This window comes from Carassius auratus, unplaced genomic scaffold (assembly GCF_003368295.1).
Source record: "Carassius auratus strain Wakin unplaced genomic scaffold, ASM336829v1 scaf_tig00001016, whole genome shotgun sequence".
NCBI lineage: Eukaryota > Metazoa > Chordata > Actinopteri > Cypriniformes > Cyprinidae > Carassius > Carassius auratus.
This window is the reverse complement of record NW_020523334.1, coordinates 129,943-155,777: the sequence shown is the minus strand read 5'-3', so window position 1 is coordinate 155,777 and position 25,835 is coordinate 129,943. Positions and strand designations below refer to the sequence as shown.

Here is a 25,835-nt window from a genome sequence, read left to right as displayed (position 1 = left end):
TCCCTGACATTGTCATGAAAGCAGCCGAAAAATGGACTTAAAAACTTAGAAAAGTGCTTTACAGCAGTTGTTTATGAGGAATTATGTTTTTGTTACCAAGTTTTGTTAAAGGATGGCTTGCAATTTTTTTTTAATGATCCTATGTTTTGTGCAATTATTTAAGTGAACGTAATCGAAATTTATTAAGTCTTTGGAGAGAGGTGAATAATCTTGAACAAATTTTTTGATGAAAGAAAAAATAGGCTAGTCTCTAACGTTAGTGCATGGCTAACTTTACAAAGTTTGAACTTGAAGAATGGGCGGGATGTCTCAGGGTAGCTCGACACGGTCATCCATTTTGCATTATCACTGTGAACTTTAGAAGACGACGCACACGAAAAGTTCTGCTGAGATATTATTTACCGTGTTGACTTTATCTTTACTTCAGTTATTGCTTCAGAGGTAAAATGTAATATTTCTGTCGTTGTACTTTTATTATTTGCATTTTAAAATTGTATTATTTCATGTAGACTTTCGTATCTGAGTGAAAAAAAGTGCGTCATCATCCATTTTGAATATCTATAGCTAATTCCTGTGAATTTCAATTCAAAGACAACGCACATGCCACGACAAGATCATTTTTGAGAGATTCTTGACTCTAACTTTATTTCGGTTGCACTTCACGGGTAAAATAGACTAATCTGTCTTTGTACTTTTATTATTTGTGTTTTAAGAATGTGTTTATTCTCCCCGTCGATCTTCGTATAGAATATCTGGAAAAAATGGACATACTTTAAAGAACCACAAGACGCCATCGTGCTTGAGGCTGACGTAAGTTTTGTTTTGCAAACACTTATTCAATTATTGGTAAAAAGTTTTCTTTTAATGTATATTCAGTAAAGTTGTTACTGAATATAAGGTTTAAAGTCAAAGGCAGTGTACTTTGCACCCCGTTGCATCTATAAAAATGTTTTCTGTATAAACTTACTTTACAGCCATCTGCCACAGCTGCAAACGTCCAAAGGATGACCAGATTGCCAAGCACACCTCGCTTGATTGTCCAAGGTACGATTTTCTAACGTAAGGCCCTATGAAATCAGCTTCTTTTTTTCCCAAATTAGTTTTTTTCCGTTTTAGTTTTCATGGATTCCATATTTATGGTTTAATTTTAATTTTAATCATCAAACAGCATGTATAATCAATTTCATTCATGAAGCAAACAATTTCACCAATCTTTTAAAATGTAATCAAATAGAAAAAAATAATTCATAGGGCCCTACTAACGTCATTCAGTATATTACTGATTAAACCTACATGTGTCCAGTACCTTAATACAGAGGTCTTCAACCCTGCTCCTGGGGACCTGCTGTCCTGCAAAGTTTATTTCCAACCTGCTTCAGCACAGTGGGTCCCCAGAAGCAGGGTTGAAGACCTCTGCATTATATTGTCTATGAATTATATTGGCAGTGAGTTAAGTCTTGTAAAAGGAATAGTTCACCCAAAAATATACTCCTCCGCAGGTCATCCAATATTTCTGAGTTTCTTTCTTCATCAAATCAGAAATTTTATTTCAGGCCTCCACCTTTAACATTGAAAGAGATTTTAGTCCATTGGTTTTTGACTGTACAATGTGAATAAAAATAATCCACATGACTCCAGTCGACAAATAAAAGTCTTCTGAACCCAAACCATTGATAATTTTTAAAAACAAAACAAATCTTATATACTTTTAACTACAAATCTTCATTTTCGTCCAGCTGTGCTTGTTCGTGAGAGGGATTTGCGCAACTTGCATTGGCAAAGATCACGCGTGACATCATGTAAGTTAGGTCGCAATTAAAAGAGGAGCGCTGTACAGCCGTTTAATGTTCTTTGCTCTAGATTTGTATTTGTATTATTATTATTCAAAATTATAGCTTCATGGGTTTATCGTGTATGACCATGTCTACATGATGATGTCAAGCGTGATATTTACCAAACTCTCCTTGTGCAATATGTCATGCAGTACCTCTCACGAACAAGATTTACAGTTGATAAGAATTCAAGTATTGTTTTGTTTTTAAAAATGACCAATGGTTTGGGTTCAGAAGACTTCTTTTGATGACTGGAGTCGTGTGGATGGACCTTTGATTGCCAGAGGGTAAGTAAATTATCAGCAAATATAAATGTTTAGGTGAACTATTCCTTTAAGTCGTTTAAAGGGATACTTCACTTTAAAATGAAAATTCTGTCATCATTTACTCACCCTCAAGTTGTTTCAAACCTGTATGAATTTCCTTCTTCTGCTGAACACATAGGAAGATACTCAGTAACCAAACCGTTAACTGGAACTATTGACTTCCATAGTACTTTTTTTCCTTTTCCATTTGGTTACTGACATTCTTCAGAATATCTATCTTTCTGTTTAGCAGAAGAAAGAAATTCATACAGGTTTGAAACAACTTGAGGGTGAGTAAATGATGGCAGAATTTTCATTTTAAAGTGAAGTATCCCTTTAACTAACACAACTTTATTTTTTATAACATTGCATGTTTGTACAACATTAAAGGGATGGTTCGGAATAAAATTAACCTAGGGTCTTTTCCCTTGGTTGAACATTATTAAAGTTAGAGCTTATTTAGAGAAATCAGCCAAATGGCTTAGTGCAGGCGCTAATGGATCCAAGGAGTTTGGCTCGAGGTCATGGTGCAAAGGACCCTATGTTGATTTTACTCCAAACCATCCCTTTAAAATGCTTGACCATTAGTTCATCTTGTTTTGTGAGTGCAGGTCTTACAGGTCCTGCATAATGTTTGGTACTTTTGTTTATTTCAGGGTTATATGATTAAGCCTGCAGCATGGTTGCTCTCCATCGAAGGACAAGTTGTCATGGGGCCACACGCAGACTTTATCACTGGTATTGCTTCGCTGTTTTCCAGTTACTACTGTTTGAATCTTCAATATCCAGAAGAGTCTACATGCACTCTTGAATTTATTCAAATCGTATTTAATCTCCTTTCAATGTTTCATGTGGGACTAAAGGGATGGTTCGGAGTAAAATCACCCAAGGGTCTTTTGCACCAAGACCTCAAGCCAAACACCCCCCACCCCCCCGCCAGAAGCCTTTTTTCCCTTGGTTGAACATTATTAAAGTTAGAGCTTATTTACAGAAATCAGCCAGATGGTTTAGTGCAGGGGCTAATGGATCCTATGATGTATCTCATAATTTACCCCACTAATAATGACCAGAATGGTACAAACTTTGTTGGTAGTACCAGTTTGCAACAATAACTAGTTAACAGTAAGTTGTTAACAGTTCGGAAAAAAAGAAATTATTTGTCATTACACTACATCTTTACGCAGCGCTTTCTGCCAGGACTTTTACGTGCTTTTCCCAAGCCACTGAAGTGACGTCGACGTCTGGGTTATTTCTTAAAATGTATTGTGATATATTGTAATATATTATTTTCCTCTTTATTTTCTAATATTTTATATATTTCAATACATTAAATAATATATTGATGATACATATATTATATAATATATATTATATATTGCAAAATATACAAATGATTGCCGCTTTCAATATACTGCAATATATTTTAGTTTCATAAGGTGGTAGCATGAGCTGTCAGGCAAGTGTTATTTAAATAAACTACTGATGTACTTTAAAACTTTCAAAAGCCTTGATTTATGAGTACAGAACCTATTTGTACTACTGTAGAAGTTTTGGCACCATTCTGGGCATTATTAGTGGGGTAATTTACCAGATACAGCCTAGGATCCATTAGCGCTTGCAAAAAGCCATCCGGCTGATATCTCTAAATAAGCTCTAACTTTAATAATGTTCAACCAAGGGTAAAAAGGCTTCTGGGGGGTGTTTGGCTCGAGGTCATGGTGCAAAGGAGCCTTGTCAGGATTCCACCACCATCATCATCACTCCCTCCACCCACTCGCTCGTCATCCCCTGAATATTAATTGTCATCACCTGCATCTCTTCATCCTCATCACCGTCACCTGCTATCCTTCATCACTGCTCACCCTTATATACCCACTCTCAACCTTCAGTCTCCGTCTGATCTCGTCATTACATGGCTTACAGACTCTATCTCAACACTCGCCTGAGAATCCGCGTATCTTCTGAGAACCCTCAAAGATCGGCCAGTCTTCTTCTGCCTTCAGTCCTCCTTCCACTTACTGTGATCAGAGATCGCTCAGTTGAATTGATATTGGTCCATACTCGCTCTCACTCTGATATTTCCGTCTGGTTCGGAGCATTCTGCTAAAAAACTCTCAAACGGTCCATCCTGTCTGCCTCCTGTCTCGTTTGTGACAGAAGATCAGACCAAAGATGCAGAATCCTACGGAGCCTGGGGGAAAACCATCTCAAGACCCGTTTGCCGAACTAGTGCGAGCAGTGCGCCAGTCAATCTTCTCTTCTTTACCGGACAACCCTTCTGCCATCCCTGAAGCAATCCTTCACTCTGCACGCCAACATCAACTTCCGCAAACACCCGCTACTTCGCCGGCTGCCTCTGCGAGTCCCATGGCCCGACCAGCGCCGTTCAGTGGTGAGGCGGAGGATTGCAGCGGTTTTTTGCTTCAGGTTTCACTATATTTCCAAATGCAAGCGCATCAGTTTACCGATGATTCCGCCCGGGTGGCCTTTATTATTTCTCTACTCTCTGGCAGAGCTCTCCAGTGGGCACAATCTCTTTGGAATTCAGATTCCCCAGTGTTAAAGTCCCTGTCAGGTTTCATATCTCATTTTAAGGAAGTCTTTGGCCAGGCTGTTTCAGATCTCTCAGTTCACGATCAGCTTTACAATCTCCGTCAAGGAAACTCCTCTGTCAGCACGTATGCCCTCCAGTTTCGCACCCTGGCGGCATCCTGTGGCTGGAACGAGTCGGCCCTGATTACCGCTTTCCGCCACGGCCTGAATCCGAACATCCGTCAGCTATTGGTTGTTTATGATGACTCCATGGGAACTGAGAACCTCATTCAGAAGACCATTCGAGTTTCACAACGCTTATCTGCCTGTGACAATCCGTCTACCGCTGTCAGTCCTCCGTCCTCGATTCCCATTGCTTCTCCTCCAGCACCTGAGCCCATGCAAGTGGACTCCACCCATCTCACTCCTTCTGAGCGCCAGCGTTGTATCCAGCTTCACCTCTGTCTGTACTGCGGGAGCGACAATCACCTCATCTGCTCCTGTCCTGTTCGACCTCAACGTTCTGCGGTAAGCTCCATTCAGATCCCTCCTAAAGTGGAATCTTTAAATCGTACCATGGTTCATCTATTAACCCCGCATATCTGTGTCCCATCTCGACTCCGGTTCAGCGGGGAACTTCATTTCAACCCAGCTCCTCCAAAAACTGAACGTCCGCAAGCACCGCAGCCTTCAAGAGCTCAGAGTTCAAACCATCCAAGGAAAGCCGCTGGGTCGAGGTCGAATCAGTCATGTCTCTCCCACATTAACGCTCCGAATTGGCTGTTTACACACAGAAGAGATCTCATTCTTGGTGCTGGAGGAGTCTACTGCTGAGCTCATCCTGGGACGCCCCTGGTTGATTCAACATCAGCCCACCATTGACTGGAAATCCGGGGAGGTTCTTCGTTGGGGAGAAAACTGTACACATACCTGTCTAGCTCCAGTCAAGAAGAAAGCCCTGTCTTCTCCCTCTTCTTCTTCCTCCGTGCTCAAACCCAAACTCCCAGTCTGTTCGACTTCAGTTGAGAGTCCAGAAGTCCAGCATCAAGTGGAGATTCCTGCTGAGTACAGGGGGTTCCAGGATGTGTTCAGCAAGCAGTTGGCGACCAAGTTACCACCTCATCGGCCATGGGACTGCGCCATCGACCTGCTACCTGGAGCCACTCTACCTAAAGGCCATATCTACCCTCTCTCCATCCCGGAACAGAAGGCCATGGAGGAGTATGTGAAAGAAGCCCTTCAGCAGCAGTTCATCCGACCATCGGTTTCACCTGCCGCTTCCAGCTTCTTTTTCGTGGCTAAGAAGGATGGAGGCTTGCGACCGTGTATTGATTACCGCCATCTCAACTCCCAAACGGTCAAATTTCGCTACCCCCTTCCTCTGGTCCCAGCAGCCCTGGAACAACTACGTGGGGCCCGTATATTCTCCAAGTTGGATCTGCGCAGTGCATACAACTTAATCCGTATCCGTCGGGGTGACGAGTGGAAGACTGCTTTCGTCACCCCTTCCGGCCACTATGAGTACAGGGTAATGCCGTTCGGCCTATCTAACGCCCCTGCAGTCTTTCAGAATTACATGAATGAAGTGTTCCGAGAGTACCTCAATAGATTTGTTGTAGTCTACTTGGATGATATCCTCATCTATTCATCATCACTTCCTGAACACAGACGCCATGTCACTCTGGTCCTGCAGAAATTGAGAGTCCATCACTTATTCCTGAAATTGGAGAAATGTGAATTTCACACCACGTCGGTACAGTTTTTGGGCTATATCATAAATCAGCATGGTGTGCAAATGGACCAGAGGAAGGTGGATACCATCCGGAACTGGCCGCAGCCCACTACAGTGAAAGAGCTTCAAAGATTCCTCGGATTTGCCAACTTTTATAGGAGATTCATCCATAACTACAGCATTATCAGTGCTCCTCTGACCTCCTCTTTGAAGGGCCAGACCAAGTCTCTATCCTTCTCCTCCGAAGCCATCCAAGCCTTCCAACAATTAAAAGACGCCTTTTCAACCGCTCCCGTCCTCGCCCATCCTGATCCAGATCTGCCATTTGTCGTCGAGGTTGATGCGTCTTCTACCGGAGTAGGAGCAGTCCTCTCCCAGCGGCAGGGTGAACCTTCCAGACTCCATCCATGTGCCTTCTTCTCCAAGAAGCTGTCCCCGGCGGAGCGAAACTATGACATCGGAAATCGGGAACTGCTTGCAATCAAACTTGCCTTGGAAGAGTGGAGGCATTGGCTGGAGGGAGCCAATCACCAATTTCAAGTAATCACCGATCATCGTAATCTGGAATACCTCAAAGAAGCCAAGCGGCTCAATCCTCGTCAGGCCTGCTGGGCTCTCTTCTTCACCCGTTTTGATTTCGTTGTTACCTACCGACCCGGCTGTAAGAATGGAAAAGCTGACGCTCTCTCTCGCCTCTATCATTCCTCGTCTGAGGAGTACCGCCCTGAACCCATTCTCCCTCCAGCCGTGTTTGCCTGTCCAATCCTCTGGGACATAGACGATCAGATATCCCAGGAAAACCGTCTCCATCCCGCTCCGCCGGGAGGTCCAGAGGGGCTCACCTTTGTACCTCAACAATTCCGCACCGCCCTTCTGGACTCTGCTCATACAGCTCCGGGCTCTGGTCATCCAGGTAGCAGGCGTACCCTCTCGCTCCTCAGTCAACGGTACTGGTGGCCATCTATCTCCCAAGATGTCTCCCGGTTTGTCCAAGGGTGCTCAGTCTGCGCCATCACTAATACTCCCAGAAAACTCCCGGAGGGTAAACTCGTACCTCTTCCTATACCCCGTCGTCCATGGTCTCATCTTGGTGTAGACTTCATGACTGACCTTCCTAAATCTAACAACTTCACCTGTATTCTAGTAGCAGTGGATCGGTTCTCGAAGGCTTGCAAGCTGATCCCCTTACCTGGACTCCCTACCGCCTTTGAGACCGCGGAGGCTTTGTTCCACCATGTTTTCAGAAATTTTGGAATTCCCGAAGATATAGTATCGGATAGAGGTCCGCAGTTCATATCTCGGGTATGGCAAGCCTTCTTCCGACTACTTGGGGTAACTGTTAGTCTCTCCTCAGGATACCACCCTCAGACGAACGGCCAGACTGAGCGGAAGATCCTGGAGAACGGTACCTCAGGTCATATTGCCACCAGTACCAGGACAGCTGGAGCCGCTACCTCCCCTGGGCTGAATACGCCCAGAATTCTCTCAGGCAATCCACCACCGGGCTCACTCCTTTTCAATGTATCCTGGGTTTTCAACCTCCTCTATTCCCTTGGTCTGGGGATCCCTCGGAGGTTCCAGCCATTGACTATTGGTTCCATCAGAGCGAGAGGGTATGGGACTCAGCTCACGTTCACCTCCAACAGGCAGTGCGAAGGCACAAGACCCAAGCCGATCGTCGAGGGACAGACCCTCCCCAGTACCAACCGGGTCAGAAGGTGTGGCTTTCAACCCGAGACATCCGCCTTCGCCTGCCCTGCCGTAAGCTGAGTCCCCGATACATCGGACCATTTACCGTGCAGAGGCAGCTGAATGAAGTCACTTACAGACTCAACCTCCCACCTCATTACAAGTTTTCACCCTCATTTCACGTCTCCTTGTTAAAACCCTTCATTGATCCTGTCACTTCTCCTCCCTCAGATCCAGGACCTAGGGACTTACCTCCTCCTCCCGTTCCAGTAGAAGAGGAGCCTATCTACCGTGTCCGCAACATCATGGATTCGCGGCGACGAGGCCCCCGGCTGGAATATCTAGTCGACTGGGAGGATTATGGCCCCGAGGAACGCTCATGGGTACCCCGCGAAGACATTCTGGACCCAACCCTCCTCACCCAGTTTCATGCAGACCATCCTGATCGTCCTGCCCCCAGAGGTCGTGGTAGGCCTCGCCGTCGCCAATGCCCCTCTTCTCAAGCGTCAAGAGCCGCCTCGGGAGGGGGGGTACTGTCAGGATTCCACCACCATCATCATCACTCCCTCCACCCACTCGCTCGTCATCCCCTGAATATTAATTGTCATCACCTGCATCTCTTCATCCTCATCACCGTCACCTGCTATCCTTCATCACTGCTCACCCTTATATACCCACTCTCAACCTTCAGTCTCCGTCTGATCTCGTCATTACATGGCTTACAGACTCTATCTCAACACTCGCCTGAGAATCCGCGTATCTTCTGAGAACCCTCAAAGATCGGCCAGTCTTCTTCTGCCTTCAGTCCTCCTTCGGTGATCCCACTTCCACTTACTGTGATCAGAGATCGCTCAGTTGAATTGATATTGGTCCATACTCGCTCTCACTCTGATATTCCCGTCTGGTTCGGAGCATTCTGCTAATAAAACTCTCAAACGGTCCATCCTGTCTGCCTCCTGTCTCGTTTGTGACAAGCCTAGGTTGATTTTACTCTGAACCCTCCCTTTAAGACCTTTATTGGCCAATACCGAGTACCAATCTGATACCAGTGTTAAATTGTTAATATATTGTATTTTCACTGTGATGAAGAGAAAGACTTGACTTGAACATTGCATCCCTAGGCAAAACACGGCGAACAGATTAGGTACAGACGTTCCAATCACCATTCCATGTCTGAAAAAATCTCACTCCATTATGTTTAGAAATGTAAACGCCGTAAAGTAAACTCAAAATTTATCAACAGCATATTATAAACAATGTAAACAGTACTTATTAAAGGAACAGTTCACCCAAAACATTTTAATTTGCTGATAATTTATAGTTTATTTCTTCATCAGAAAAGAATTTAAGATTTTTAGGGTTTCATTTCAGGCTAAAGTGAATGGAGCGTCCAATGATGGAATGACAATCCAAAATACAAATATAAATCAGCAAATTTAAATTTTTAAGTTAACCATTTCTTTGAGTACTGCCCATTATTACAAACTGCTCTGAAACCACGAGTCATGAATGAACTCAAACCTGGTGGATGTGCAACAGTTTTTACTTTCAAACGTGCAATTGCATGTCTTTAAACTGTCTCTTTTTGAAGTTTAATAATCCCATTTCACTGTATATCGTGACTCCTGTCTTTCCGTCCATAAAATTAAGACCTTGGGTAAGAGGTGCTCATTCCTGTTTCTGGATATCTACCTTCCTGCAGAGTTCAGTCTGATCCAACAAAAGGTAGATTTCCAGCTACAGGAATGAGCACCTCTTACCCTAAGGTGTTTTGCATGTGCTGTTGTGGTCAGCAAATAGCAAATTAGAAAAACTAAATGTATTATTGAAAAATAATCAGTGTAAAATATATTCTAATGTTAAGACTGTATTTTCAAATATATAACTAAAATAGGGAATCTCTCAGACTTTTTTTTTGTTTTTTGCTTCCTGGGCATCAACCCTGATACAGGATCTAAATCCAAGAAGAAGCAGGGAGGCATCAATCAGCAAGTTTGTTCTCTGCTGTGCAAACTTGTGGATTTTGAATGGATGGCAACATAATCAGATTTTGTGTTAAAAGAGAACTCCAGTCAATTTTAACATTGAGCTAATTTTTTTGTAAATTTGCAGTGCTGTCAATACAGAGAACAACAACAAAAATCGGTGTTGCCTACACTGGTCATCCTCTTTTTAAAATTTGCACCCTGTTGACTTCAATGGGGCAAAACCTCTTAGCATCCTTGATGTGTCATTACAAGTGCACAGCCAATGTGAGTGATTCCTTTAGAGTTAACACGGGTGAATCTGACTGCAGTAGATGTGAAAAATATGAAAAAAAAAGTTAACTTCATTTTTATTCATATTTTTCACATCTACTGCAGTCAGATTCACCCGTGTTAACGCTAAAGGAATCACTCACATTGGCTGTGCAATTGTAATGACACATCAAGGATGCTAAGAGGGTAAAAGCAGGTTTAAAATATTGCCCCATTGAAGTCAAGAGGGTGCAAATTTTAAAAAGAGGATAACAAATGTAGGGAACACCGTTGTCACCGTTTTTGTCGTTGTTCTGTGTACTGACAGCACTCCAAATTTACAAAAAAATTAGCTCAATGTTAAAATTGACCGGAGTTCTCCTTTAAGTATGTACTTCGCATGAAACCTGTGTGTTGGGGCTTGGGTTGCCATGTTATTTGTTTTGATGGTATTACTTTTTTCATTTGCTCTGGTATTTACCTCTAGCTGTGTTTTTTGGACTGCCATCTCATTGCCGACTCTTGCCCGTTGCCGACTCTTGCCCGCTGTTATGCAATGACTCTTGCAACGTATGTTATGATATTGTTGTATCAATTTTATTGAAAATAAAATCAATTGTGGAAACTATTGTTGAATCTTTTTTTTTACTACTTTTATGTCATTATATTGCATTACTGTATTAAATTGTAAGTTTACAGTTAATTACTGGCTACTAATTGCATTACTTTTACAGCTGAAACACAATAAATTACTGTTCAAGTTACAGCTGATAACTATATTTATACAGTTATGCACTGTGAAATTACAGTAATGATGTGATGTCAATAACTGTGAAATGACTGTACACAACTGTCATTTTACTGTAATTTACATTAAATTTCTTACTGTAAATTACTGTGAAAGTAATGCAATTAGTAGCCAGTAATTTACTGTAAAATTACAGCATAATTTTTTACAGTGTGGGTTTTATTTTGTGGTTTTGTTGTGTTTGTGCACTGCAGTCGTCCATGACCGACTGTCACGCTGTTTTTGTGTTTATTTTATTATTAAAGTTTAATTTGAATGTTCGCCGGTTCCCGTCTCCTCCTTCCTGGGACTACAAAGGTTTTATAGTGTTACGGTGACTTATCTGAAAGGTGCTTTACCATTTCATAACACAAATCTTCATTTCCTGGCAAAGTAAGCTTAGCCCAATTATAGCCCTTTTTAGCTCATATAAAGAAAACTCATTATCTAATGTGCATCCTGACTTTCCCCTATGAATTAATAGTTCAGGTCAGGATTATCTCTTAAACCACCATCTCTATATCTTTTCATATTTTCTGAAAGATTATCATTACTACGCACTTTAACAAAAGCATTGGACTTCAGCTTTCTCATTATCCAAAACAGCTGGTTTACTTTCACTTATAATAACTGGAATATTGTTCTTTCTTTGTTTCCCCACACTGAACTGATTTCAGTTTCTTCACCTATACTTTCTAAATTTTCCTCCAATATTTTTTTTCATCTTTAATTACTTTCCTATCAATTGCTTGTTTTTTTATATTCAATAAAATCATTAAAAACATTTTTCCTAACCTTTTTCAGTGCTTTATCATGAAGTATTATTGCCTTCCTACACTCCTCAGTCCACCAAGGGACTGACTTCTTCCTGCTACTTATCTTACCTTTGCTGATTGCTTCCTCAGCTACCTTACAAAGACATTTACTTATTTTATTATTTAGTTCTTCAATCTCCTCTTCAGATTCTTCAATTACTATCAACAAAATCTCACTTCGTTCCTTAAATTAGTCCCAGTGAGCTTATTTGAATTTCCATCGAGGCATAGTTTCCTCTACACTCACATCCAAATCAATTCATATTTTTCAAATTATTGGAAAATGATCACTGCCTATTAAAGTTTCCTTCAATGTACAGTATCCCACACACAACTCCTTGCCAGGTTTCCAGTGACAATAGTTAAATCTAAGATGGACAATTCCCTTTTGATAAATCAATTATTGTTGTGCTACCATCATTTACCCAAGCCAAATAATTTCAATCTACCACATCTTCTATGACATTACCATTAAAATAATTTCTTTCACTTCCCCATAATGTACTATGCCCATTAAATTATCCACACCAAACCAGACTATGATTATCTACTCCCCTAATTTCTTCTAAAATGTCTATATATATATTTTTATAATTGATTATACAATTAATTTATGATCTCCAGCCCACACCGCTATTTCAACTACATGTTTATTACATATTTTAACTATTCTAAATTGTATTCCATCCATTACAAAAGTACCCTCTCCCCTTCCTACTGAAATTCTATCCCTACGCACATTATTATAACACTGTACTTTAAAATCCAACTGAAGCTTAAGACAAGTTTCCTGAATACAGATTACATGAGGTTTATTATCCTTTTCTGCAATATATATTTTTTTTAATTCCTGACCATTGACAATTAAGCTCCTTGCATTCCACTGCAAGATTTTTAGCACCATTAGGATCCCCACATGGTGCCTGCAAGCTTGCCATTTGCATCTTAGATTTATTATTTATCTGTTCTACTGAAACCCCTTCAACATCCAGACATCCCCCTCCTCAATTACAACACTTTAGCTTTACATCTTGTTCACATTTACCATATTCATGGTTTCCTCCACATCTGGCACATATTTGTTTCCCTCTACATACATGTCCACACTTTTGACAATCTTTCAGGCATTTTATCCTCCTCAAAATGCAGCATAACAGGCTGTCAACAATTTTTTCTAACACACTTAAGCCGTTTCACCACTTTCACTTCAGCACCTTTTACTCCTCTTTGGATCGTTTCAACAAACATATTAGTCAGAACAACATAAACGACTACTCTTATACACTTTTTTCTTTCCATCACTGTGCACATAACCTTCTGACCAAATCAAAGTTTTTATTCCAAGCGCTGCTTTTTGTTGACTGCTATCCTTACAAACTATCAGTAACTTACCATCCCTCAAAGTTTTCGCGCATGCGATCTGTCCAATCGGCTCCTTTATAGCTTTGGTGATTTTCAATGGATTGATAACACCAACATCACCAGATGCAAACTTCAACATTACCTGATATTATTCCTTCCTTTTCCTTATATTGCACTGCTCCTTATTACTATCGGTTCCCAAATCTCACTCCACTCCTTTTTCGTTTTTACACCACTGACCAGTTTGAATTCCTCCCACCACTACCTTCCCAGCCAAACACTTCCTCTTCCATCTCCGATCCTCTTAGCAAATAAACCATGCCTGTGACATCTATTGCATGACATCACTTCAAAAACATGACAAAGAGAAAGACCATTAATATAGTTATAGTTGCTGTCTCATTTTTGTGGGCTTTATGCAAAAAAAAAAAAAATAAACTAAGCTTTAAACACTTTCTCTAGGTATGTCGCTTTCGAAATTCGTCAGCCGTTGTCGTGCTGCGGAGAAGCGTTCGCACTTCAGATACGCCCTTCGAAGTGCGCATTCTGACTTTGGGACAGCGTACGTTGTGATGCTGTGGCACAATTGTACTTCACATCCCCACTTCGGAGTCCACACACTTCAGTTTGGGACACCCTTCGTCGCGCATACTGTGACGCATTATTATATATATTTTTTTTTTCTCAGAGATATATCTAATGCTGCTTTCTTGTCTGCTCCACAGATTATTTGCTGTTCTACATATAAACTCTTTTATACATAGAAAACAAAAGCACTTTTAAAAGCAATGAAAATTACTATTGGTATTAAATATTGTTTGGTTGTTGTAGTTACTGTTGAGGTATGATGTTCTAGACATTTAATGTACATTGGAGAAGTATAGTATTTAATATTTTTTAGTTTTTGATTTGTGTTTTTTTTTTGTTAATTTCTTGGGGGGGGGGGGGGGTTCATAAAACATAGCCATAAGTTAGTCTGATATTCGGATGTTTGGAGTAAATCCAGTGTCTTAAAACTGTATCATAACTTATGTCAGCTGAAGGCGTAGTGGTTTTTAATTGCTTAGTAAGTTCTCCAAGAGAATCTTTTGTGTTATGGTAGTGGCGTAACACCATAATAAAATATGAATGAAAAATTAAATTAAATTAAATTAAATGCAGTTCATGACCTCTTTATTGTAAATATGAATTTCATAGATTTCAACAGATTTATTACTGGTTCAGCTGCAGAGGCAGGAACTCAACAAGAAGAGACAAAAGGAGTATGAAAGATTTAGGTGCTTTTATTTGTGTTATCTTGGAGTTACAGGTGGTTTTGACGACAACGAGTTGAATAAAGAGAAAGGAAAGTAAATGCAAGAAAAGATGACTTTGGAATGGAGGAGTAAACAAGTGACTAAAAGTAAAAACAAAGATGTTTTATTTTGTTTATTTTACTCATCCTCACGTTGTCTTCCTCTGTATCTTTTCTTAGTGCTTAATGTCTTTCCTTCTTAATATTTCTGTTTCTCCATGAAAAGAAACGGGAAACACTGAGAGAGAAGGTGGCACTCTGTTACAGAGATGCACCATCTCTTTAAATATCTCCTCTGCTTATACATTTATAAAGAGAAATACTGGCAGACAGAACGGAGAGGGTGTGATTTCATGATTTTAGATTATTTTATTTAAAATAATCACATTATCTCCATATGACTCATGTTCAGACAGCCCAAATTCTAACAGACCACCAGTTTAGACATGTCTTTCTTTGAGAGGACAGATAGAGCATGGGGAAACAGATAATATAACAAGATGTTGTGATAATGAGAGGAGTTAGAGAGGGTTGATGGACTGAGATTATTCTTCCTCTTTCTCCTCTCCGTGTGTGATGACGTAGCAGATGTTTTTGTAGTCTACGTTGCCAGCCACATCTGGAGGAAAGGCAGCCCAAAGATTTTTCATCTAGAAAAAAACAATCAATCAAGAAAACAATGTCCTTTTTGTGGAATTTCATACCTGCTCACCAAATATACTCCCAGAACAGGCATTTGGGAGAATGCAGGAATGAAACAGAAGATATTTGCCTTATTAGAAATCAGTGTAGCATCAAAAGGATTTAGAAACTGATATCTCAAGGGCAGTAGTGTAAATGTATGTCTAAGGGATATTTTTTTCATGTTTATCACTTGCCAGGCAAAAAGTAATTACTTCTCAAAAAGCTACAGATTTAGAATTTGATTTTGATTCATGACCATATCACTTATAGTCTGGAATATTTACACATGAAGCTTACAGTATGAGAAATTGTAATTGTAATTCCTGAATTAGCAAACACCACTAATTGATATAATCCAACTACAACTAACCTCTTCAGCAGTAAACCTGTCACACTGGGTGGTCAGGAGTTCCTCAAGGCTAAAAAAATAAAATAAAATGTTACATTCTTGAAAATGTATGGCCTTTCACCATAGTTGTTTATTCATTCTATAGTGTGAACAACAATAGGTCAGGATACTTACAATTCCTTCTTGATAGTGCCTGTAGCCTCAGGGTCCAGGACTTTGAAAGCACTTACGATAACATCCTCAGGATCGGCACCTAAATTAAATGTTTGATGAATAAATGTTGTGACTACTAGATGTGAATGCTTGATTTAAGATGTCAATACTACAATTACACTACAAAATAAATATACAACTATATTAAAATTTTTTTTGAAGAAAATGTAAACAATGTTTGTCCAAGAAAAACCTGGGCACTCAGCAATTTTGTGAGTGGGCGGGGAAGGGTTTGCTATAGTAACGAACACAACTTTAACACACATCTGATCGATTGTGATGACATGCTTACTGACATGCTTGTGCACAAATCATGGTCACGCACATGATCATAAGGAATATAAGATCTACTGTATAATAATAATAATAATAATAATAATAAAATCAATTACATAAGTAAATAAGAATGCTAAAGTAGGTTATAGGTTTGTTGTTATATATGAAGAGTTCAGATGAACTGTTCACACTGTTTTCCTAATGAATGTTGTTCAGTTGCTTTGACGCAATGTATTTTGTTTAAACCGCTATATAAATAAAGGTGACTTGACTTGACATGCAAAATCCTCTAAGTGCCATCTAAAATGTTCTTAATTTTTTTTTTTTTCCTCAGGCTCCTATGTTTATGTTCAGTTATTCTACTTTAATGGGAAAGAAAATAAACTATCCATTTCCATTCATAGGAGCCTGATAAAAATGCCAATTTTAGACGAAAATTTCAAACGACACTTCATATGACGTAGTAATCCATTTACACTATTTGAAAATAATATTTTATTTTAAAATGTGCACATTCACTCTTATTTGTATGTCTAATAGTCAAAAACGCAAATGTTTCTTGTCAAGTTCATTTATGATTTACATGAATCATGATTAGATATTTTTTTATCCAAAATGGCAAAATTTCATAAAAAGTTGAGTAGTTTTCATAACTGGATACTATTGCTGTTGCCAGTGTTTTCTAATACAGTACTACTTGAATCTAAATTTTTTTATGAACTCTTGTTGCATTGTGACAGTGACAGTATTCGATTAAAGCATCTCAATTAAATTTGACATTAATGACCACTGAGACAGACCAGCCTAAAAGTTTAACTTTTACAACTTTTCGAACAATAAAAAGCTTTCCTCGTTCTTATACACATAGTTTTATACTGTCTATAGCTATGACTATTTTAGTCTTTCAAAGGACAAAATGGGTGGAAAAACAGTAATAAAAATTAGACATAAAAAAAAACATAAAATGCAGGCCCTCTTAAGGCACAAGGCCCTGTGTGGTTGCACACTTGGCACATCCCTTGTGATGGTATTGACCAAGGTCATGGGTTCGATTCCTAAGGAATGCATGAACTAATGAAATCTTTATCTTGAAAGCACTGTAAGACACTTTTGAATAAAAGCGTCTTCCAAATGCATGTTAATGTCCTAGCAAGTTAGAGTTATGTGCTCAGGTAAAGTTTACAAAGTTTAATACTAAACCCCAAACCAAAAGTATTAGCAACAGAAATTGTGTGATTACAAGGATAATCAAAGTCTGAAAAGATTTTGACTCACCCTTCAGCTTCTCACCAAACATGGTGAGAAAGACAGTGAAGTTGATGGGGCCACTAGCCTCTTTGACCATGGCTTCCAGCTCCTCATTTTTCACATTTAGCTGGCCCATGGAGGCCAGCACATCTCTTAGATCATCCTTGCTGATAATACCATCCCTGTTCTGGTCGATGATTGTGAAAGCCTGTAAGTTTTAGAGAGGGTAAGAGTAATTGCTTCGTAGGTCCCAAAAGAAAATACATTTTTATAGTTATGAAATGTTTCCCTTCTGGCATCAGGTCATGATGTTTTTCTGCAGAACATCTCTGAAACTTGAGATGACATCTGAGACCCTACCATATCTTGGCAGCTGCTGCCCACTTGTCTTTCTAAGATTTTAAAAAGGTCACAGAATGTACAACAAAACTTTGGGGATATTTAAAGAGGAGGGATTGGTTACAGTTGTCAGACCCAACTAATCGTTTACCATCCCTCCTTATTACTTACAACAGTTATAGAAGTTGTATAGTTAACTTTCATGCCATTGGTTACTGGAAATGAAACCAATAGTACTACACTTAATGAGTACTTTCTTACAGTGGTTGAATAGTTCTAAAATGGAACACTTTCTGAATAACTAATGTTCAAGGTTTTTAAACACATGAGCATGGGAGAGTGTCATTAATGAATATTGATTTGACTGTTAAAATTATCCTCTTAGTTTTTTCTTATAAAAGTAGCTTTGGATAACAGTTTATGCAAAATAAATGTTAATGTATTGGACTTATGTGAGGTTTAGCAGAAATGTACCTCCTTGTATTCCTGAATCTGGCTCTGCTCAAACATGGAAAAGACATTAGAGCTGCCGCCCTCTGCCTGCTGCCTCCTCTTGGCCTTCTTGGGTGCCTAGAGGAAAAGAAACGTTAGAAAAAAGTAAGAATCTATCTATCTATCTATCTATCTATCTATCTATCTATCTATCTATCTATCTATCTATCTATCTATCTATCTATCTATCTATCTATATCATTATGAATAACTGATTTTATACAGTATTTTTGTATAATAAAAATAGTTAAAAAACAAACAAAAAACACTCACCATCTCTCAAAGTTTTTGCAGTTGGTCAAGAGAGGGGAAGTGTACACCACGCTGATATGACTGACATCTTCGTAGTCCCCATCTGGGGTCTTATATACCGGCCTGGGTCTGCTAACTTTAGCCTGAACCTCAGGTTTAGGAAAGTGAGAGCTGGTGAAAGTACAAGACAGGAGGTATATGGAGTGCTTTGGTGTCACTTTTCATTCCTGATCCAAAATAGGATTTGCACGCCTTGGAATGAGTTGAAATCAGTCCAGTAATTTTGGGAATAGTTTGGTTTACCTTGTGGACAAATATGGCAAGCCAAAGATATTGTTGCTGGCTTGACTAAAGGGCTAGCTCTGTTTCTTTTTCATATTGTTGACTCTGTCTCACGATTCAACTCTGATTTAGATTTTGCTCAGTATTCTTAGACTGATCAGTTACAGCAAGAAACATTTCTTATTATTATCAGTCTTGAAAACTGCTTAATATCTTTGTTCCTAATCCTAATCCTGTTATTATGTAACTAAAGACCAAACAAGAGCTAGTGTTCTTCACCTACTACTATAACAGTTAATGAGCATTTGGTGAGTTTGAATACATGTAAGACCTTGTTTGCTTTGTGGCATGTATTGCTTTAGGTCTAAAAAAAAGTGTTTTTGCATAATCTACTATAATATTAATTTATGCAATATGACACTTTTTTGTATGTCCAGTAAGAAAGCGTCTTTCTTAGCATATAAATATAATGACATATCCTGCTAATACCTCAATATGTCTTGAAAGTAAACTATTACTATAAAATATTACTATTAATAGTATGTATCATTTGTTGCCTATATGAACATTTTTGGTGTTTCTGTTTTTCATAAAAAATGAAAATTAGTTAATGTTTGCTCTATACAGCGGCTAACTAACATCATATGGACATACTGGAAAGTAATAAAGGTGCTGTATTGTATAATATGTATTTTATGGATACATGTTTCTGTATGTAATGGAAGTTTGATGACTAAACATACTTTTCAAGTACTGGAGCTCTATATTGGGGAGCATATATGCCTCTGGAACAGTCCAAAACTGTGTTCTGCAGCCCTCCCACTTCACACCATATATGCATCCATAGCTGGACATTTATCATGGTCCCAACACTGAAGGTATGTATTCAAATTAAAGGTTTTGGGAATGGATAAATGGATGACAATATCATTAACAGATCTCATTATTTGCCCACGAATAACATAGCTACTCCTGTAAATTACGTTGGTGAGGCCCAGTAGAGGTAGTTTCTGTAGGGTGTTTTGCTTTTAAATGATAGGCCTGTGTCAAAGATTAATTGCTGAATAAAATTTGTCTTTGCAAAATGCACCGATTTTTTTTTTATCCAGCTATCCAATCAGGCAGTGTTTTATAGTGAAACTTTCCACCTAAAAACTCTTTCCTTGTACTTGTCAATGAATGAACAAATGAATAAATTAATTAATTAATAAATATGAAACTTATTCATTATATATATATATATATATATATATATATATATATATATATATATATATATATATATATATATATATATATATATATATATATATATTACATTAATTAAAACAATTAAAGCATTTTGACAGCACTATTAATTAGGCTACATAATGAAACATCAATGAGCTTTTCATTCTAGTTGCCCATAGCAAATGTTTATATTTATATGTCATTCATGTGTTTTAAAATAAAGTAAAATATGGCCATTCAAAAGCTAGCATCAGTATTTTTTAAAGAAATCAATACTTTTATTTATCAAAAATGCATTTGATCAAAAGTGACAGTAAGACATTTACAATCAAATAATTATGAAAGTCAACTTTCTAATCAAATAATCGCAATTTCCACAAAACTATTAATTGTTTTTGTTGTTTTGTTTGTTTGTTTGTTTGTTTGTTTTTGTTTTTCAACATTGATAAAAATAAGAAATGTTTCTAAAGCACAACATCAGAATTTTTGAAGGATTTCTGAAGGATTATGTGAGTGGAATAATGGTTGGCAAAAATTCAGCTTTCCATCACAGCTATAAATTACATATTACAATTTATTAAAAGAGAAAACAGCTACAATTATAAATTGTAATGATATTTAATGATTTAATTACTTTTTTTCATCAAGTAAAATGCAGCTTACATATTGTCCAAAATATATTTTAGAACATCACTGAAAGCCTCTCCCTGCAATAAAGCTATACATTTGATTGCAAAGCTTCCTGAGAATCAAACTCGTACACTTGGTGTTAATTCTGTTGTAGTAATATTTTTGTTATGTATTTTGAAATTGGAAGATTTTCCCATATGAAGAGTGACACAAGTAATAATATATTGATCTTAAAGTAGTCATTTTATAAGTGACCATAGTATAAGTAGTTTATTTAAAATAACTGAACAGTTTAAGGGTCACTACAAGAAAAGGTGTAGTGGAAAAAGTGACAGCTGTGGATAGAAATAGCTCGCCATCCCCCAATTTTCACACTCACTGAACAAATGAATAGCGTCCAAGAGTGGAATCTGTTTCACGCTAGCCCAAATGTTCTCTTTCCAATAACACATTCTCTTTTGGCCTTACACACACAGACACACACTTTAACTCATGGTTGCTGTCCCCTGCTCTATAACCACATTCCATTTTTCCTCCCATGGGATAAATATAGGGCAGGGGATCCAAAACTTTTGTCAGTCAAACTCCTTACACTCTAAAAAATTCTGGGTTTTTTTTTCACCCAAAATGCTGGGTTGAGACCACTGGGCAGGACATTGGGTTGTTTTAACCTAAGTTTGGGTTGAAAATTGGTCTTGATCATAACCCAGTGGTGCTGGGTTGGGAATGCGGACTTGAAGGAGAGCATGCACGTCACGTTAAGATCAGACGTCGCCAGTGTGAGAAGCCACCATTTTCTCAGCATGAAAGAAGTGAGAGAAAGACATTATGGTAAGTAAAGATTCAAAATGTAAAGTTATCATTCATTGTTCATGTCCAGGAGTATTTTGAGGTTTCATGAAAGGTGGAAATAAGAGAGCTTAATTAGAAAAAATATGACGACGCGAGGTCTCTTTTACTGAACAGAAGAGGTACTTTTAATATAACGTTCATGAGTGTCTTATGTCCTATTTACATAAGATTTTACAATATCTGCACTTTATGAGGTGTTAATAGATGGTTATGGTTACGGTCACACTCATGTTAATTTGTTATCTTATTTTTTTGCAGTTAAACTAAATGTACATTAGTAATATTTCAGACTTTTTCAGCTTCATTGTGTCCGTGCTGGAGTTAACTGACGTCATACAGAAGCCTGCTTTTGTGAGGTGGAGGTGGTTTTCTCAGCTTCTTCAGCCTTTTTTTTTTTTTTTTTTTTTTACTAATACAAAAATAATGTTTGTATTTGTAGATATTGAAAGCCAGAGACAAGATAACTTAATTCTTTTGTTTCTGTTGTGTTCTGCATGTTTACTTCACATTTTGATGCAACAACAGTGTGATTCCGTGCTCATATTTCATGAAAATCATTGTATGTGTTTTTCATTGCAGAACTCAAAACCAACATTGGAGTTGTCTGATTTGGAGAGTCATCATTCTTGGGTCTTCCCTCTTGAAAGAATAGTTCACACAAAGACTTTTGTCTGTCTTTACAACACAAATATAATTATTAGTTAATCCATTAAGAGTCTAGATAATCAGTATTTTCAAGCCTCATTAATACAGAGTTATTGTAGAAGTAATTAATTCCAATATTTATATATGAATAAATCTTAAATTATATGATAGCGAACATGTATGTTCAAAATAAAATATTGGTCTCCCAGACTTGCAATGGAGGACAAAAATTAAGAGAATATTAAATATATTTATCTGTGTTCCAATTAGCAGAGTTTGTATAGGTCTGGAACAACATGGGGGAGATTATGACCATCATTATTTTTTGGTGAACTAACCCTTTGAAGAGCAGCCATCCACATACATCCACATGCTGTGCTGATGGGGCTTCTTCATGACTACATCAATTAGCTAAAGAGATAATGAAAATTGACAGTGATGCATGTTCTGCATTCATGGACTATGAAACAAACTGTAAGTGTTTAATTTGTAAAAACTAAATGTTAAATGCTTGTTCTGTGGTATTTAGTAGAAATTTACACTCTTTAGTAGAGTTTACACTCTGTCATGCATACACATGCTCCCATTCTTTCACACACACATGCGTCTGTTAATTGTCATAATATCAGTGTTAATGTTGTTGTTTATTTGTGTTCAGGCATGCCAGAACACGCGTCGCCATAGAAACAAGGGGTCAGTTAAAATATTTGAACTTATGCGTGAAAGGGTTGATTTTTGTTGAAGTAAACAACAATAGCCCAAGTTTAGTAAACATTTTTTATTGAGACTATAAAAAATATTTCTGCATCTATTTTTAGTTGGGCCAGCTGCCACTGTGGGTGGCACAGGCACACCCTGGCACACCCGTGGCTACGCCACTGGTTAAACAGGATAAAATGAGTGGACTGGACAGAAACATTTTCAAATATGCTCGTGTTTGCAGCACACACTTATTGAAAAGTTTCAATTAATTTTTGTGTTTTGTTGTTATGGACGAGTCTACAGATTTCTTGCCATATGATTCTTGCATCTCACAATGTAGTATGAAAAAAATGTTTTTGCATGTGTATAAAACAATAAATTGACGATATATACTTCTTGTCCAAACTCTTGTTTTCTCCAGACTGGACTATTGTAATGCTCTCCTGGCAGGCCTTCCTGTATGTACTATCAAGCCTTTGCAACTGATCCAGAATGAAGCAGCGAGTGTTGTTAATAGCCAAAAAAAGCTCACGTTACTCCTCTCCTCATCAGGTTACACTGGCTACCAGTACACTGGCCGTTCGCATCAAATTCAAGGTACTGATGCTTGCCTACAAGATGACCACTAGCACGGCACCAACATACCTAAACTCACTAGTTCAATCTTATGTGCCTTCCAGACGTTTGCGCTCTGCAAGTGAATGATGCCTTGTGGTGCCACCCCAAAGAAGTTCAAAATCACTTTCAATTACCTTTTCCTGGACTGTGCCCAGCTGGGGGAAGGACCTCCCAATCTCATATCTCATTTTCAAGAAACATCTAAAGACTCATCTTTTTCGCTAGCACTTAACCAACTAATACTAGCCCTTTTCTTTCTTTTCTTGTCTTTCATATAAAAAAACAAAAAAACTGGCTATGCGTTCTTTACTAGACTAACTGAGACTTGTCATGACACTTGTATACTGTTGTTGTTCTCTTATTGATCTGATTGCTTCTATTGTTCTCATTTGTAAGTCGCTTTGGATAAAAGCCTCTGCTAAATGATTAAATGATTAAATGTAAATGTAATATAATCATTTGTAATTGTATATACATTGTTGTGATTTATTGTGGCTGGAACATCAGATGCTTGATAGACACAATGAGTTTGTCTTTACTACACGTTAGATGTGATCCACCTCATAGTAACAATCTGGTCAGATCGTCCATTCTTTGAGTGAGAGTGTAATGTTACAGGTTGGCTGATCTGGTTTCGTGGTTCAAGTTAAACTTTTTGACCTGTTTCAGTGCTGTTGTTGCTCAATGCTCAGCAATGGCAAGGACGCAATGTTGTCTCGGGGTTTGACTAAAGGAGATTGGTATGGTGGGCAGTGCTAGGGGTGTTGACTAGTGTTGGGTATCATTTAAATTTTATCGATTCCGATTACAATTCCGATTTCAATTCCGAAAATACTGTACATGTGTGTTTTCTTTCTTATTTGTTTACGTTCACATAAGACAAAAATTGCTGTGTTTATGATGATATACTGATACTGATAGTTTTTGTATATTGGTCGACAAATATGAAAGAAGTCAGTTTCGGCTCAGAACAACCTTTTCTAAAGTTGAAATACACGGAATGGTCCGAGAACAGACACAAACCAGAACCTGCAGCGCGACCGCCAACCACTGCTCTCTCTGCTCATGTTTGTGCTTCGAATCATGTGCGCTGCACACAAACAGGCACAAATTCTTTCCAGTCCTGCACTTAATCGTTTTTAATCGAATTGAAATGTGAACGCAGGAATCGTTAAGCAGAATCTAAATGCCTTATCGAATACCCGGTTCTTAGAAATTTGGAACCGGTTCTAAAATGGAACTGGATTTCGTGCCCCAACCCTTGTGGTGACTGAAGGAGGTGACTGTGTAGTTCTGACATCAACTTTTTACGGTAGCCACAACGGTTCATGAAAAAACACAGCTACTTTAAGCAAGCTGCATGCATTTACTGTGGATGGACTGTTTTGACATTTAAATGGTAGTTAAATAGCCCCAGACCTCAGTTATCATGAAAAAAGTCAGGAAATTTCAACTTTGACAATATGGGACCTTTAAAGACACCAACTGCAGAGATAGTAAATTAGTAGCAATCACTTTAAAAGACAAGGCATCCATTTTCATTATACACATCCAATTTCTTTTTCAATTGTTTACTTTCACTTAAGAAATAACCAACAGTTTTTTCGCAGTGCGCACAGAACACAGCGCACAAGGGGGAAAAGGGGACAAAGAGATCCACATTGCTACAACACCAGACAAGCCAAGTAATTAATCTCTTAAAAAGACAATTGCTTCCCAATGAAATTAAACCCTTGAATCATGGTCTTTCATTTGTACCTACAGCTCAGACCAATGAATTTCACACCTATATAAATATATCCTTTGTGTAAAGGTCTTCTTTTAGCTTTTGATGAGTAGACTGTAGCCTAAGACTATCCTACGTTTTGAAATTAACTCAACTGTAAAAGTTTTAATATTTTTTTTAAGATGTTACAATGTTATATCATAATGTTATTGTTGTTTTACTTCCTCATTTTATCTAATTTTACAATTACATTCATTTCACAATCCGTCTCTTTGCGCCACCTGGCGGTAGTTTCAAGAATGATTTTAACAAGACTGAATTACAGTTACCACGGTGGCGGTAATCCTCATTTATGTTGTCCACCTACTGTAGATCTTCAGAGATTTTTTTGACAAATAGGACTGCAAGAGTTTTCTTAAAGGGGGGGTGAAATGCTCGTTTTCACTCCATATCCTGTTAATCTTGAGTACCTATAGAGTAGTACTTCATCCTTCATAACTCCAAAAAGTCTTTAGTTTTATTATATTCATAAGAGAACGATAGTCTGTACCGATTTTTCCCGGAAAAACACGACCGGCTGGAGGCGTGACGTGTGGGCGGAGCTAAAGAATCACAAGCGCCAGTAAGCTTTTGCGTTGAGAGCGTCTGTGACATTACCGTGAGGGAAAAACCATCATCCAAAACAAACCATGGCTTACAGTCAGATTCAGCC

The 25,835-nt window shown here is 38.4% G+C and overlaps 1 protein-coding gene and 1 long non-coding RNA gene across 2 annotated transcripts; one reads left to right on the top strand and one right to left on the bottom strand.

Annotated features, from left to right (window-relative positions):
- The first annotated feature begins 222 nt into the window (after window positions 1-222).
- Window positions 223-10,197, top strand: LOC113069193 (uncharacterized). Its single transcript, XR_003279671.1, has 5 exons — window positions 223-441; window positions 748-810; window positions 975-1,044; window positions 2,794-2,875; window positions 10,042-10,197. It is a non-coding gene; the product is annotated as an uncharacterized LOC113069193 (long non-coding RNA).
- Window positions 10,198-14,553: 4,356 nt separating this feature from the next.
- On the bottom strand, window positions 14,554-18,607 carry mylpfb (myosin light chain, phosphorylatable, fast skeletal muscle b). Its single transcript, XM_026242202.1, has 6 exons — window positions 18,460-18,607; window positions 18,169-18,264; window positions 17,383-17,563; window positions 15,793-15,871; window positions 15,640-15,688; window positions 14,554-15,235 (listed from the first exon to the last, which is right to left on the bottom strand). Exons 1-6 carry the CDS (start codon window positions 18,460-18,462, stop codon window positions 15,131-15,133), a joined length of 513 nt encoding a protein of 170 aa, XP_026097987.1. The 5' UTR covers window positions 18,463-18,607; the 3' UTR covers window positions 14,554-15,130.
- Between the last annotated feature and the right edge of the window lie 7,228 nt (window positions 18,608-25,835).

Excerpts from the sequence above, each read along its gene's own strand:
- mylpfb (XM_026242202.1), bottom strand. Across the intron at positions 17,564-18,168 it reads AGATTCAGGAATACAAGGAG|GCTTTCACAATCATCGACCA; the intron begins GTACATTTCTGC and ends TAAAACTTACAG. Across the intron at positions 15,236-15,639 it reads ACAGGTTTACTGCTGAAGAG|ATGAAAAATCTTTGGGCTGC; the intron begins GTTAGTTGTAGT and ends GTTTTTTTCTAG.